Genomic DNA, 15,190 nt, shown 5'->3' with positions numbered 1-15,190 from the left:
TAGACAAGTTGACAAACAAATAGCCTATCAAAGTTGGAAATGATAAGAAACAAAGGCCTAGTGGCGGTAAAAAAAAATATCCTGCACCTCGTCAAAACATTTTTTTCCAGCATCTCTACAGTGCATTTTCTGTGTTTGTGGGTTAGGGTGCGGTGTGGGCCTCAGATTTTCACATATAGTAGGGCAGTTGCAGATGGGTTATTAGGAATTTTGGGCTGTTGTGTGTTAACAAAAATATGACCAGCACATCATAATAAGGTGCTCTGTACTGAAGTTATAGACTAGGGCATTTGAACTTTGAATGTGTATTTACAGTTACATTGTTTGCACAGAGTAGACTTAAAGTACTCATTAGACTACAGCAAGGTTCAACATTTTCAAGCAGACGAGCTCCACTTTTCCAAAACCATAGGTAGCAAACAAACTATAATGTTTAATAGCATTTTAATGACATCGCACATATTTGAGAGAGAGAGAAGTCTACAGGTGCAGTTTCATACATCAGAAATCCAGGTCAATATTCCATATATGCCCAAAGACCCAGGCATTGCAAAGCATTTCATTCCTATTACATAATTTCTGATTGTGTTTTTTTCTCAATACAATATATACAGTGACAAAGAAATGCACACTATGTATCAAATAACAGGATAACATAGCAAAAATTATAATGTGCAGTGCTAGAATCAACCAGCAAGCAACCTTTTTTTTGCAGTAAATGCTGAATTTCCACATTTCAATTTAACATCAATGCTTTAAAGTGTTTGTTATACATACTGATTTTATAATCTGTAGCCAACTATTATTATTTGGAAACATATATTATGATGCAACTCAAGAGGGACAATTGTAAACAAAGGAAAATAATTACTGGTCCATGATATATATAAAACATTACACCATGAGGGAATCATTTAAAGATATTCATCTTGTTTCAATTAAAGGTGTATTATTAGGCTTATCTTGACCAAAAAAAGAAATGCGCTTATTCATAATGCTGGCTAGCTATGCCCTTGTGGAGCCTGATATTTTCTCGAGGTTGTTTGTTTTCAAGTAAGAATCATAGTAAATTATGTTGAAAAGTTTCTTTAAATTCTTTATTCAATATGTGTATGTCCAGTCACAAAAATGAATTATTTTGAAGTAATGTTGTCTCCCTTTTCAACAGAAAAAAAATGTAGGCCTGCCTCTTGAAGACACCCTCACAAAATTGAGGAAATGTTTAAATACTCAGACCCATTTTAACAAAACACAATGACAAAAAGCACAAAAACACACAAAACACATTTTTACAAGTAAATAATTCAGGTTAAAATATTAAATGGTCCTCATGATATTACCAAATCTATTTCATGATGGAACCTGCCAGATACACCTTGACACTAACAAAGTTCAAATGGTTCATTTACATTTGTATTTCAAGTCTCATCGACCGTTTTACCCAATTCCAGGAACATTAAACACAGCATGTGGTGTAGTTGAGCAGGAATATCATTGTGGCTGGACAGACAATTAAAAAGAAGTAAAGAAAAAACAATGCTGCACTAATAAAAAACAGAATGTCTTCATTGCTGAGAAACTTTATAGTTTTTTCTTGCCAAAGAGGCTGAATCGCTTCTCCTTGTCCTTTTCTTTGTCTTTCTCCCGCTTGCCCGGGCTGGATTCGGTGGTGAGGGTGACAGTGGCGGGCAGGGTCTGGGCTCGGCTCGACGCCGGAGTGCTCTGGTTGCTGGGCGTAATCGATACCTTGTCAGCTGTCCCCGCATTCAGAATGGCCTGGATCCATGTGCTCATCTCCTCCTGTAAGGGGTCATTGAAAGGTCAGTTTCCTAAGCACTTTTTTAAGCTAATGTTGTGCTTTCTGTCTCAAAAAGAGAATGGCAATTGTAAAGATATATGTTTATAAGTGAATGAAATTTGCCAAAGAAGTACTTTGGCAAAGAAGTACTGAGTCTGGTTCGTCATGACATATAAAGTGCCACATTAGCTAGGAAATTTTGGGGAAACTCACCCTAGAAGAATAGGTGCATGCAAGGTAGTGGAGGCCAGTTTAACAACTAGCCCAATAATTAGGTTGGGTAGTCAAGAACAGGGCCTCTACACAAAAGTTGTTGTTCATTTGTTTTACAGTATACCCACTGTTTTGTTTTGGCCTACCGAAACAATATTTAACACGATTACACAAAATGTTAAACAAAGGAAGCCGACTTACCTCTTCTTTGGCTTGGAAGAGATACTCATTTCCATCAGCAACTCTGAGAAAAAAAAGAAGGAAAAAATGGGGGAACTTAATAAATATATATACACTGCTCAAAACAATAAAGGGAACAATAAAATAACACATCCTAGATCTGAATGAATGAAATAATCTTAATAAATACTTTTCTCTTTACATAGTTTAATGTGCTGACAACAAAATCACACAAAAATTATCAATGGAAATCAAATTTATCAACCCATGGAGGTCTGGATTTGGAGTCACACTCAAAATTAAAGTGGAAAACCACACTACAGGCTGATCCAACTTTGATGTAATGTCCTTAAAACAAGTCAAAATGAGGCTCAGTAGTGTGTGTGGCCTCCACGTGCCTGTATGACCTTCCTACAATGCCTGGGCATGCTCCTGATGAGGTGGCGGATGGTCTCCTGAGGGATCTCCTCCCAGACCTGGACTAAAGCATCCGCCAACTCCTGGACAGTCTGTGGTGCAACGTGGCGTTGGTGGATGGAGCGAGACATGATGTCCCAGATGTGCTCAATTGGATTCAGGTCTGGGGAACGGGCGGGCCAGTCCATAGCATCAATGCCTTCCTCTTGCAGGAACTGCTGACACACTCCAGCCACATGAGGTCTAGCATTGTCTTGCATTAGGAGGAACCCAGGGCCAACCGCACCAGCATATGGTCTCACAAGGGGTCTGAGGATCTCATCTCGGTACCTAATGGCAGTCAGGCTACCTCTGGCGAGCACATGGAGGGCTGTGGGGCCCCCCAAAGAAATGCCACCCCACACCATGACTGACCCACCGCCAAACCGGTCATGCTGGAGGATGTTGCAGGCAGCAGAACGTTCTCCACGGTGTCTCCAGACTATGTCACATGTGCTCAGTGTGAACCTGCTTTCATCTATAAAGAGCACAGGGCGCCAGTGGCGAATTTGCCAATCTTGTTGTTCTCTGGCAAATGCCAAACGTCCTGCACGGTGTTGGGCTGTAAGCACAACCCCCACCTGTGGAAGTTGGGCCCTCATACCGCCCTCATGGAGTCCGTTTCTGACCGTTTTAGCAGACACATGCACATTTGTGGCCTGTTGGAGGTCATTTTGCAGGGCTCTGGCAGTGCTACTCCTGCTCCTCCTTGCACAAAGGTGGAGGCAGTGGTCTTGCTGCTGGGTTGTTGCCCTCCTACGGCCTCCTCCACATCTCCTGATGTACTGGCCTGTCTCCTGGTAGCACCTCCATGCTCTGGACACTACGCTGACAGACACAGCAAACCTTCTTGCCACAGCTCGCATTGATGTGCCATCCTGGATGAGCTATACTACCTGAGCTACTTGTGTGGGTTGTAGACTCGGTCTCATGCTACCACTAGAGTGAAAGCACCGCCAGCATTCAAAAGTAACCAAAACATCAGCCAGGAAGCATAGGAACTGAGAAGTGGTCTGTGGTCACCACCTGCAGAACCACTCCTTTATTGGGGGTGTCTTGCCAATTGCCTATAATTTCCACCTGTTGTCTATTCCATTTGCACAACAGCATGTGACATTTATTGTCAATCAGTGTTGCTTCCTAAGTGGACAGTTTGATTTCACAGAAGTGTGATTGACTTGGAGTTACATTGTGTTGTTTAAGTTTTCCCTTTATTTTTTTGAGCAGTGTATTTCAGATTCAAAAGAGATTCGGATAGCAACATTTGCAAGAAAAACATTCTGAAATGGCAGTCATTAAACTGAACTGGTTCTAACAAAATGAATTAGAACATTAAGAAATCCGATTTAGACTGAAGCAGATAGCGTAAAGAAGTGCAACTGAGAGGATCCACTTCTGGGGTGATTCTATGAGAAGAAACATGAACACCACTCAAGTTTTTTACCTGAGTTTGAAGACATGCTTCTTTTTTTTGTAGTCCATGGCCACATCACACACAGCCCCCATTAGACTGATCGGAATCGCATTATGGTAGGGGATGCCTTGACCAGCACCCTTGTTGTCTTTGTAGAAGCCCATTTCCTGATTGTTGATAACGCAGTACACGTTATGCCATGATCTGAAAAAGAGAGCTTTGTGAGCCTGGGAAAAAAGTCACTGTGAGCCTGGGATGTATTGTACAACACAAGTTACCTTCCTTAAAATAATCTATTTACATAAAAATAAACGGTATAATTAAATGACTTCTTCAAAACAATGCTATTTGGATTCTCTCTTTTGATCCAGTTCACCATACCTGCTTGAGGCCTTCTTGTTGTGTCCCTCCCATTCATGCTTGCGATGCAGGAAGCCCTCCAGCTGAGCCACAGGCGTATCGTGGTTCTGGGTCAGCAACGTGGAGGACAGGCTGCCCTTGCCCCGCCGGTCGGCTGTGGGTGAGGGAATGGGGCTCGGGTCCTTTGAGTTCTGCTCCGCCACTCCATTCATGATCTCAACTCTATCCAAGCCGTTCTGTGTGAGAGTGAGACCAATCATTTCCCCAATCATGCCTTAAAACTAGAGTATGCAACACTAATAGGCTCTTCTGGTTTCTGAATTGTATTTGGACAAAGAATGTTGTGATTGAGTCAACCAGGTATGCGCCCAGGTAGGACGCCAGGTAGCGCCCCTGGAGGGGGGGGGTACTGTTACACCTTGGTCTGTTTCACATGTCTCTCTTCTTGTCTCCACCCCCCCTCCAGGTGTCGCCCATCTTCCCCATTATCCTAGTGTACTTATACCTGTGTTTGTATGTTGCCAGTTTGTTTGGTTTGTCAAGCCTACCAGTGTTTTTCCTCTTGCTCCTGTCTTTTTCTAGTTCCTGTTTGCTAGTTTCCCCGGTTTTGACCATTCTGCCTGCCCTGACCCTGACTGCCATTCTGTACCTTGTCACACCACCCTGGATTACTGACCTCTGCCTGCCCTTGACCTGTAGTTTTGCTTGCCCCATGTACTAGTGATAAGCATTTGTTACTTTGACACTGTCTGCATCTGGGTCTTCTCCTGAAATATAATAAAATGCCTGGGTTACATGTATGGAAGTGTATTTGAGTTTTAAAATACATACCAAGTGTATTTCCTAATACGTTCCAATAATCAACTACCTGTCTTAAAAATAACATTTAAAATTATAAATATTTACTTTGGAATGTCTTTAAAAGTAATTAAATTACCCTAAACAGTATTTGAACCCTGGTCTGCACTGTATCACCATACCAATGATGTCCATTTGTATTTGTATTTATTATGGATCCCCATTATCTCTTCCTGGGGTCCAGCAAAATGAAGGCAGTTATACAATTTTAAAAACATTACAATACATTCACAGATTTCACAACACACCGTCTGCCCTCAGGCCCCTACTCCACCACTACCACATTGATGTGTACGTGTGTTTATGTTATCATGTGTATGCATGTGTCTCTGTACGTGTTTGTGCTGCTTCACAGTCCCCGCAGTTCCAGAAGGTATATTTTGATCTGTTTCTTAAATCAAATTTTACTGCTTGCATCAGTTACTTGATGTGGAATAGAGTTCCATGTAGTCATGGCTCTATTTAGTACTGTGCACCTCCCGTAGTCTGTTCTAGACTTGGGGACTGTGAAGAGACCTCTTGTGGCATGCCTTGTGGGGTATGCATGGGTGTCCGAGCTGTGCGCCAGTAGTTCAAAACAGACAGCTCGGTGCATTCAACATGTCAATACCTCTTATAAATACAAGTAATGATGAAGTCAATCCCTCTTCCGCTTTGAGCCAGGAGAGATTGACAAGCAATCTCTGCTGCCCTGTTTTGAGCTAATTGCTCAAAGTCCCGGTTTGTGGCACCTGACCACACGACTGAACAGTAGTCCAGGTGCGACAAAACTAGGGCCAGTAGGATCTGCCTTGTTGATAGTGCTGTTAAGAAGGTTGAACAGCAGTGCTTTACTATGGACAGACTTCTCCCCATTTTAGCTACTGTTGTATCAATATGTTTTGACAATGACAGTTTACAATCCAAGGTTACTCCAAGCAGTTTAGTCAACTCAACTTTCCACATTTAGTCAACTCAAATTTCCACATTATTTATTACAAGATTTGGTTGAGGTTTAGGGTTTAGTGAATGATTTGTCCCAAATACAATGTTTTTAGTTTTAGAAATATGTGACAGGCATGCACAAGCAGGAATTGCTGCGTCATTGTTCTACATATACTTGGGTCTTAGTTTGTCGTTAGTAGTGATTGAAGAAGTACTGGAATGACAGGGTAGCGCAGGACAAAATGCAGATTAACCTACATAAGAGGTGGCCTTGACACCAGTGGGGTCATGCACCAACATTAATTATTATTATAATTTGAAGAGGCATGGATGGGCCTTCACACCAAAATAATTTAATTTATATTTCATACATAAAATATTTCAATATATTAATATTCATTCTTCAGCTTTCATGTAATTATGTTTTCTGGGAATCGCCTCAGATGCAAACAATGCACCTTAGGTGATATTTAACAATGTAATGCTCTGAGAAGTAAGGCCCTAGTCAGTCTACTGACCCTAAAAGCTGGCATATTTTTGGTGGTAAACTTTGGAGCAGTGACTTACCTGTGGAGAATCCTGGTCTGAGGGCAGTCCGTTCTGCAGTCCGTTCTCTACTCCACTGTGGAGAATATAAAGTAGAAAGGGATAATCAGGAAGCGAGTCAATGAAGATGAGTAAGTGTCCATGAGCTACCTAACAACTTGCCTGTGGTGATTTTCATCGCTAACTTAATTTACAAGAACGAGTCACAATTGTTTGATGAGTGCACATGTTGGTTCTTTGCCCTAGCACTACAAAGAGTATTCAAATAAATCTAATCTTAATGATGAGTTGATTATTTCAATCAACTGTGTGGTGCTAGGGCAAAAACCTAAACGTTAACCCCCTGGGGTCCCCATGACAGAGTTTGGGAAACACTGAAATACGTAAAAGGAAGCACTTTGTTATTCTACGATTGGAATGAGTCTGGGTCTTTGAGATAAGTAACATACTACATTAGATATGATGGCTTTGGGAAACACACCCTTGTATGTTTCTTTACCAACACCGCTGCGGTGGCAGTTACAACATTTCGTCCGCCAGTGATTGTCAAGGAAATAACTGGTCTCACGGTAATTGACCATTCATCTCCTGGGTTTCACACATTGTCTACAAGGTTGATGAAATCCGAGCAAGGGTAGCATTCCAGAGGGACATCAGAGACTGTAACGTTCTTTGCTTCACGGAAACATGGCTCACTGGAGAGACTCTATCGGAGGCGGTGCAGCCAGCGGGTTTCTCCACTCATCGCGCCGACATAAACAAACATCTTTCTGGTAAGAAGAGGTGCGGGGGCGTATGTCTTATGGCTAACGAGATGTGGTGTGATCAAAGAAACATACAGGAACTCAAATCCTTCTGTTCACCTGATTTAGAATTCCTCACAATCAAATGTCGACCGCATTATCTACCAAGAGAATTCTATTCGATTATAATCACAGCCATATATATTCCCCCCCAAGCAGACACATCGATGGCTCTGAACGAACTTTATTTGACTCTTTGCAAACTGGAATCCATACATCCTGAGGCTGCATTCATTGTAGCTGGGGATTTTAACAAGGCTAATCTGAAAAGAAGAATCCCTAAATTGTATCAGCAAATCGATTGCGCAACCAGGGCTGGAAATACCTTGGATCATTGTTACTCTAACTTCCGCAACGCATATAAGGCCCTGCCCCGCCCTCCTTTCGGAAAAGCTGACCACGACTCCATTTTGTTGATCCCTGCCTACAGACAGAAACTAAAACAAGAAGCTCCCACGCTGAGGTCTGTCCAACGCTGGTCCGACCAAGCTGATTCCACACTCCAAGACTGCTTCCATCACGTGGACTGGGATATGTTTTGTATTGCGTCAGATAACATCATTGACGAATACGCTGATCCGGTGTGCGAGTTCATTAGAACGTGCGTTGAAGATGTCGTTCCCATAGCAACGATTAAAACATTCCCTAACCAGAAACCGTGGATTGATGGCAGCATTCGCGTGAAACTGAAAGCGCGAACCACTGCTTTTAATCAGGGCAAGGTGACTGGTAACATGACCGAATACAAACAGTGCAGCTATTCCGTCCGCAAGGCTATCAAACAAGCTAAGCGTCAGTATAGAGACAAAGTAGAATCTCATTCAACGGCTCAGACACAAGAGGTATGTGGCAGTGTCTACAGTCAATCACGGACTACAAGAAGAAAACCAGCCCAGTCACGGACCAGGATGTCTTGCTCCCAGGCAGACTAAATAACTTTTTTGCCCGCTTTGAGGACAATACAGTGCCACTGACACGGCCTGCAACGAAAACATGCACTCACCTTCACTGCAGCCGAGGTGAGTAAAACATTTAAACGTGTTAACCCTCGCAGGGCTGCAGGCCCAGACGGCATCCCCAGCCGCACCCTCAGAGCATGCACAGACCAGCTGGCCGGTGTGTTTACGGACATATTCAATGAATCCCTATACCAGTCTGCTGTTCCCACATGCTTCAAGAGGGCCACCATTGTTCCTGTTCCCAAGAAAGCTAAGGTAACTGAGCTAAACTACTACCGCCCCGTAGCACTCACTTCAGTCATCATGAAGTGCTTTGAGAGACTAGTCAAGGACCATATCATCTCCACCCTACCTGACACCCTAGACCCACTCCAATTTGCTTACCGCCCAAATAGGTCCACAGGCGATGCAATCTCAACCACACTGCACACTGCCCTAACCCATCTGGACAAGAGGAATACCTATGTGAGAATGCTGTTCATCGACTACAGCTCGGCATTCAACACCATAGTACCCTCCAAGCTCTCAATGGGCACAACGCAGCACTCCGGGAGATGGGCACAACGCAGCACTCCGGGAGATGGGCACAACGCAGCACTCCGGGAGATGGGCACAACGCAGCACTCCGGGAGATGGGCACAACGCAGCACTCCGGGAGAAGGGCACAACGCAGCACTCCGGGAGAAGGGCACAACGCAGCACTCCGGGAGAAGGGCACAACGCAGCACTCCGGGAGAAGGGCACAACGCAGCACTCCGGGAGAAGGGCAGCACTCAGGGAGAAGGGCACAACGCAGCACTCAGAGAGAAGGGCAGCACTCAGGGAGAAGGGCACAACGCAGCACTCAGAGAGAAGGGCAGCACTCAGGGAGAAGGGCAGCACTCAGGGAGAAGGGCAGCACTCAGGGAGAAGGGCAGCACTCAGGGAGAAGGGCAGCACTCAGGGAGAAGGGCAGCACTCAGGGAGAAGGGCGGCACTCAGGGAGAAGGGCACAACGCAGCACTCAGGGAGAAGGGCACAACGCAGCACTCAGGGAGAAGGGCACAACGCAGCACTCAGGGAGAAGGGCACAACGCAGCACTCAGGGAGAAGGGCACAACGCAGCACTCAGGGAGAAGGGCACAACGCAGCACTCAGGGAGAAGGGCACAACGCAGCACTCAGGGAGAAGGGCACAACGCAGCACTCAGGGAGAAGGGCACAACGCAGCACTCAGGGAGAAGGGCACAACGCAGCACTCAGGGAGAAGGGCACAACGCAGCACTCAGGGAGAAGGGCATAATGCAGCACTCAGGGAGAAGGGCACAATGCAGCACATGCTCCAGCAGGTATATTTCACTGGTCACCCCCAAAGCCAATTCTTCCTTTGGCCGCCTTTCCTTCCAGTTCTGCTGCCAATGACTGGAACGAACTGCAAACATCGCTGAAGCTGGAGACTCATATCTACCTCAATAACTTCAAGCACCAGCTGTCAGAGCAGCTCACAGATCATTTCACCTGTACATAGCCCATCTGTAAATAGCCCATCCAACTACCTCATCCCCATACTGTATTTATTTATTTAGCTCCTTTGCACCCCAGTATCTCTACTTGCACATTTATCTTCTGCACATCTACCACTCCAGTGTTTTAATTGCTATATTGTAATTACCTCGCCACTATGGCCTATTTTATTGCCTTTACCTCCCTTATCTTACCTATTTGCACACTGTATATATACACACTTCTTTTTTTCCCTACTGTATTATTGACTGTATGTTTGTTTATTCCATGTGTAACTCTGTGTTGTTGTATATGTTGAACTGCTTTGCTTTATCTTGGCCATGTCGCAGTTGTAAATTAGAACTTTTCTCAACTAGCCTACCTGGTTAAATAAAGGTGAAATAAAAATATAAGAAATTGGAGGTGTACCTGTGGATGTATTTCCAGGCCTACCTTCAAACTCAGTGCCTCTTTGCTTTACATCATGTGAAAATCAAAAGAAATCAGCAAAGACCTCAGACAAAAAAAATTGTAGACCTCCACAAGTCTGGTTCATCCTTGGGAGCAATTTCCAAATGCCTGAAGGTACCACGTTCATCTGTACAAACAGTATGCAAGTATAAACACCATGGGACCACGCAACCGTCATACAGCTCAGGAGGAGACGCGCTCTGCCTCCTAGAGATGAATGTACTTGGGTGCAAAATGTACAAATCATCAGCAAAGGACCTTGTGAAGATGCTGGAAGAAACAGGTACAAAAGTATCTATAGAGTACGGTTTGCAACTGCACATGGGGAAAAAAGATTGTACTTTTTGGAGAAATGTTCTTCTGGTCTGATGAAACAAAAATAGAACTGTTTTGATCATAATGACCATCGTTATGTTTGAAGGGAAAAGAGGGAGGGCTTGCAATCCGAAGAACACCATCCTAACCGTGAAGCACGGGGGTGGCAGCATCATGTTGTGGGGGTGCTTTCCTGCAGGAGGAACTGGTGCACTTCACAAAATAGATGGCATCATGACGGAGGAAAATGTGGATATATTGAAGCAACAATCAGTCAGGAAATTAAAGCTTGGTCGCAAATGTGTCTTCCAAATGGACAATGACCCCAAGCATACTTCCAAAGTTGTGGCTAGCGGGACACCTGTCGACAACTTCCGGTGAAATTGGAGGGCGCGCAATTCAATTAAATAATCATATGAATTATGGATATTAAACATTTATATACATACCAGTATCTTATATCAGTTAAAAGCTTAAGTTCTTGTAATCTAACTGTACTGTCAGATTTACAATAGGCTTTACAGCGAAAGCATGCCATGTGATTGTTTGAGGATGGCGCCCCACATCAACATATTGTTCCACCGGCACAGGCTTCATAAAATCACAAATAGCGATTAAATATTAAATCTTCCTCTGATTTGCAATCCAAATGGTCCCAGCTACAAAATGTAGTGTCGTTTTGTTAGATAAAATCCTTCTTTATATCCCAAAAAGTCTGTTTAGTTGGCGCCATCGATTCGAGTAATCCACTCGTTCAACAAGCAGAGAAAGGAATCCAAAAATCTTCCGCTAAACTTTGTTAAAACAGGTCAAAATACATTCTCAGGTACCCTAAAATGTAATTAAACTATAATATTTCATACGGAAAGAAGTATGTTCAATAGGAAAACGATATTAGTAGATGCGCGTCCTCTTCGTCATGCACGCACAGACTGATTTCCAACTCTGAGTCCCAGTACTAAAACTCGTACTTCTTCCTTGTTTGGGAAGAAACAAGAACAACAAAAACCCTGAACAAAGACTGTTGACATCTCGTGGAAGCCATAGTAATTGCAATCTGGGAGCTGAATTTGGATATGCCCACATACTCTGGATGTCATAAGGTGAATGCACCAATTTGTAAGTCGCTCTGGATAAGAGCGTCTGCTAAATGACTTAAATGTAAATGTACTTTCCATTGTAAGAGCATGAGCTCTCTAAAAAAAAAATAATAATAATAATCTGGTTGATTTTTCTTTGCATTTTCACCTCCCATATTTATTGTGTTATAGTCTCATACATTATTATAACATTTCTACAAAATTCAAAGTGTTTTATATCCACTGGTACCAATTATATGCATATCCTGGCTTCTGGGCCTGAGTAACAGGCAGTTTACTTTGTGCACGTCAGTCAGACAGGAAGTGGAGAAAAATAGACCCTAGCCTGAAATAGTGTTAAGGACAACAAAATCAAGGTATTGGAGTGGCCATCACAAAGCCCTGAACTCAATCCTTTCGAGAATTTGTGGGCAGAACTGAAAAAGCGTGTGAGAGCAAGGAGGCCTACAAACAATTTAAAGGCAATGCTACCAAATACTAATTGAGTGTATGTAAACTGACCCACTGGGAATGTGATTAAATAACTAAAAGCTGAATTATCTCTTCTATTATTCTGACATTTCAGATTCTTAAAATAAAGTGGTGATCCTAACTGACCTAAGACAGGGAATTTCTCCTAGGATTAAATGACAGGAATTGTGAAAAACTGAGTTTAAATGTATTTGGCTAAGGTGTATGTAAAACTTCCGACTTCAACTGTACTAAATAATGTATGTGTGATTTTTATTTAATATAGAAATTACCATTATCATGCACCTGTCTCGAAACAGGGGCAGTGGGAAAAAATACAAGTCATTTATGCACTTAAATAACGAACGGAGGACGCTTTTCCCTTTCTTCATTTTCATGCCAGCCAGGTAAGCTATACTCCTGTTGTAAAGATAAACAATAAACAAGATAAGCAACTTCCTGCTACACTTACCTCTGCCGTGGTGAGTCCTGCGCCGGTAAAGGCTCCGGCGAAGGGGGTTTTCGCATTCTCTCTTCTTCCTCTTGCTGTCTTCTCACTTCCAATAACTCCAACTGGAAGAACAAGACACAACGGAACCTCAGTCTCATTTTACCACCTTCATCTGAGTAAATTTGGCAATGCCACCTTCAAAAAAGTGATGGGTTACACTTCAATTTTAAAGTTGGCTATTGACCTGGGACTTAAAGATGTGAAAAATGGTAGCAAATTTAATTACCTAATGACTACATTGTAGTTTCTTTGGGATTCATTGGAACATGCAAAACATTGTACCAATTATGTTGAATTCTTTGAACTTATATTATATTACTACTATCAAATTTGTCATGAAATATTGGGTAAATACTGTAATGACATGCAGTTAACACTAGGTGTCAATGTTAGTATGTGAACTTAAATAATTGACTAGCACAAGATAGCTGTTCACTAAACAATGTTTTATGAACATTACAAATGCCCACTGGAATAGAACTGAAAAAGTAACTGTCTATGAGTAAGACTAATGTCTAAGAATCATTTTATCATAAACATTCATGACACGTCACAGAAAAATTGCAAACTGTCAAAACACTCACCGTAGTCAACCTCTCCAGTGCTGAGAAGCGCTCCTCCCAAGTAGCGGCCGACTTCTCAAAAGCCTCGTGCCTCTTGATCAGTTTCTCCACTTCGTCCACGCTCTGCCCCAACTCCGGGCCAAAGAGGTATGGTTCCTGTCCCAGCAGCCACGCCTCTGCCACCCCTGCATCCCTCCCAAACTGGTGAACTTCCAAAACTAGACCATGCAGAGCAAAGAGAAGAACGTCAACAGGGAAAACATCTGCTTCATCTGAAGACCTAGTCACTGGTGCTTTCTGCTTTAATTGTTGCTTGTAAGCAGGAATCAGGAGGACAGCATTATGGTCAGATTTGCCAAATAGAGGGCGAGGGAGAGCTTTGTAAACGTGTGTGGAGAAAAGGTGGTCTAGAATTTTTTTCCCTCTGGTTGCACATTTAACATGCTGATAGAAATGAGGTAAAACTGATTTAAGTTTCCCCGCATTAAATTCCCCGGCCACTAGGTATTTTATACATAGATTCCATGCAATGGATGTGTATAAACCCTGGATTGGTTTTAGGACAAAATTACATGTATTTAAGTATGTCTTTTATGGGGACAGTAACATTAGTACTCTACTCCAAAAATGTTTTTTTAAGTCATATATTTATATATATATATATATATATATTTTTTTTTTCATGTTCAGTTCAGAAAATATATTTTTTAAGTAAGCATAAGGTGTCTGTAATAGAATAGACTTGTCAAAAATGAATATAGACATACACATTTTGATTTATATAGCTTCCAAAATAATTTTTTGAAATGGAGGGAGGAAGAGTACCAAAATGGCTGCTTGGTGGCTTCAAAACAGTGCCCTGTCAGTCATCTAGGGTTAATACATATAATTAATTGCATGTCATAATACATTGACAAATTACGTTGAAACAACGTTCATTGAATCAGTTTGGTGCCCAATAGGGCGGGATATGCCCAACTAGTGACAAGATTCCATCCAATAGCATGTGGGAAAGTATGAACAAAAATCCTTACTCAGTCTTAACCACTCCCGTCGGTCCTCCCACTTGTCAATCATGTCTTTCCTCTTGTCCATCAGCTGTAGTAATTTATCTTTGATCTAAACAGAGGACAGGGCAGCAAATTATTATATTTTAACATTCGGTATCATCACATACAAACAATGCAATACACTAAAACCTGAAGAGGCTACGATGCAGTATGGTCATTCCACAAAATGAGTGTCTTTGCTTTGATATTTTAAGAAATGGTGCCCTTTAATAAATCCGATTTTTATATCAATAAAGACACGCTAAAGTGCGAAGATTCAAAAACGTTGACGTCCCTCACTGCACCCTCTGTGACTTCCAGGAACCCACTTCACTCCAACATTTCTCCAGGTTTTCACCATCATTGTAAATCCCCAGTTATTTGTTTTATTGACAAAGCCATTTCTGAAGATGATTATTTATTTAATATGATTAGTGATTCCTTTTAAAAGGTAAAAAACAACACAACCTGTCCCTCATTTGAAGGTCAACCTTGTTATGTGAACTGAACTCTCGTTTTAATATGGCGAAACTATTCCTTAAAAAAATACAAAACAAAAGAAACATTGAACATCTAAATCATACTGTAAAAAGCAGGTGAGATGGATCTACTCTTTTTGGGCATTTTCTGGTGTTTTGTGGTGGTAATCTGAGTGGGTGGACCATAACATGTCAACCATGTTAAATATTTTTTATGAAACTTGCATTCAATTGCACCTCCCTGTTGCATATAACAAGCT

At 42.3% G+C, this 15,190-nt stretch overlaps 1 protein-coding gene across 2 annotated transcripts in view; it reads right to left on the bottom strand.

Annotated features, from left to right (window-relative positions):
* Positions 1-413: 413 nt before the first annotated feature.
* Positions 414-15,190, bottom strand: part of LOC124015154 (spectrin beta chain, non-erythrocytic 1-like) — a 110,200-nt gene continuing 95,423 nt past the window's right edge. For both annotated transcript variants that reach the window (XM_046330144.1, XM_046330145.1), the window contains 8 exons: positions 14,437-14,521; positions 13,424-13,620; positions 12,801-12,901; positions 6,771-6,825; positions 4,443-4,657; positions 4,092-4,265; positions 2,213-2,255; positions 414-1,800 (listed from right to left, as the gene is read on the bottom strand). In XM_046330144.1, coding sequence (XP_046186100.1) covers positions 1,582-1,800; positions 2,213-2,255; positions 4,092-4,265; positions 4,443-4,657; positions 6,771-6,825; positions 12,801-12,901; positions 13,424-13,620; positions 14,437-14,521 — 1,089 coding nt within the window. In that variant the 3' untranslated portion in view covers positions 414-1,581. The remainder of the gene's footprint in view (positions 1,801-2,212; positions 2,256-4,091; positions 4,266-4,442; positions 4,658-6,770; positions 6,826-12,800; positions 12,902-13,423; positions 13,621-14,436; positions 14,522-15,190) is intronic.

Source organism: Oncorhynchus gorbuscha, linkage group LG26 (assembly GCF_021184085.1).
Source record: "Oncorhynchus gorbuscha isolate QuinsamMale2020 ecotype Even-year linkage group LG26, OgorEven_v1.0, whole genome shotgun sequence".
NCBI classification, from domain to species: domain Eukaryota; kingdom Metazoa; phylum Chordata; class Actinopteri; order Salmoniformes; family Salmonidae; genus Oncorhynchus; species Oncorhynchus gorbuscha.
The sequence above is the reverse complement of the archived record's forward strand: the minus strand, read 5'-3'. Positions and strand labels throughout refer to the sequence as shown.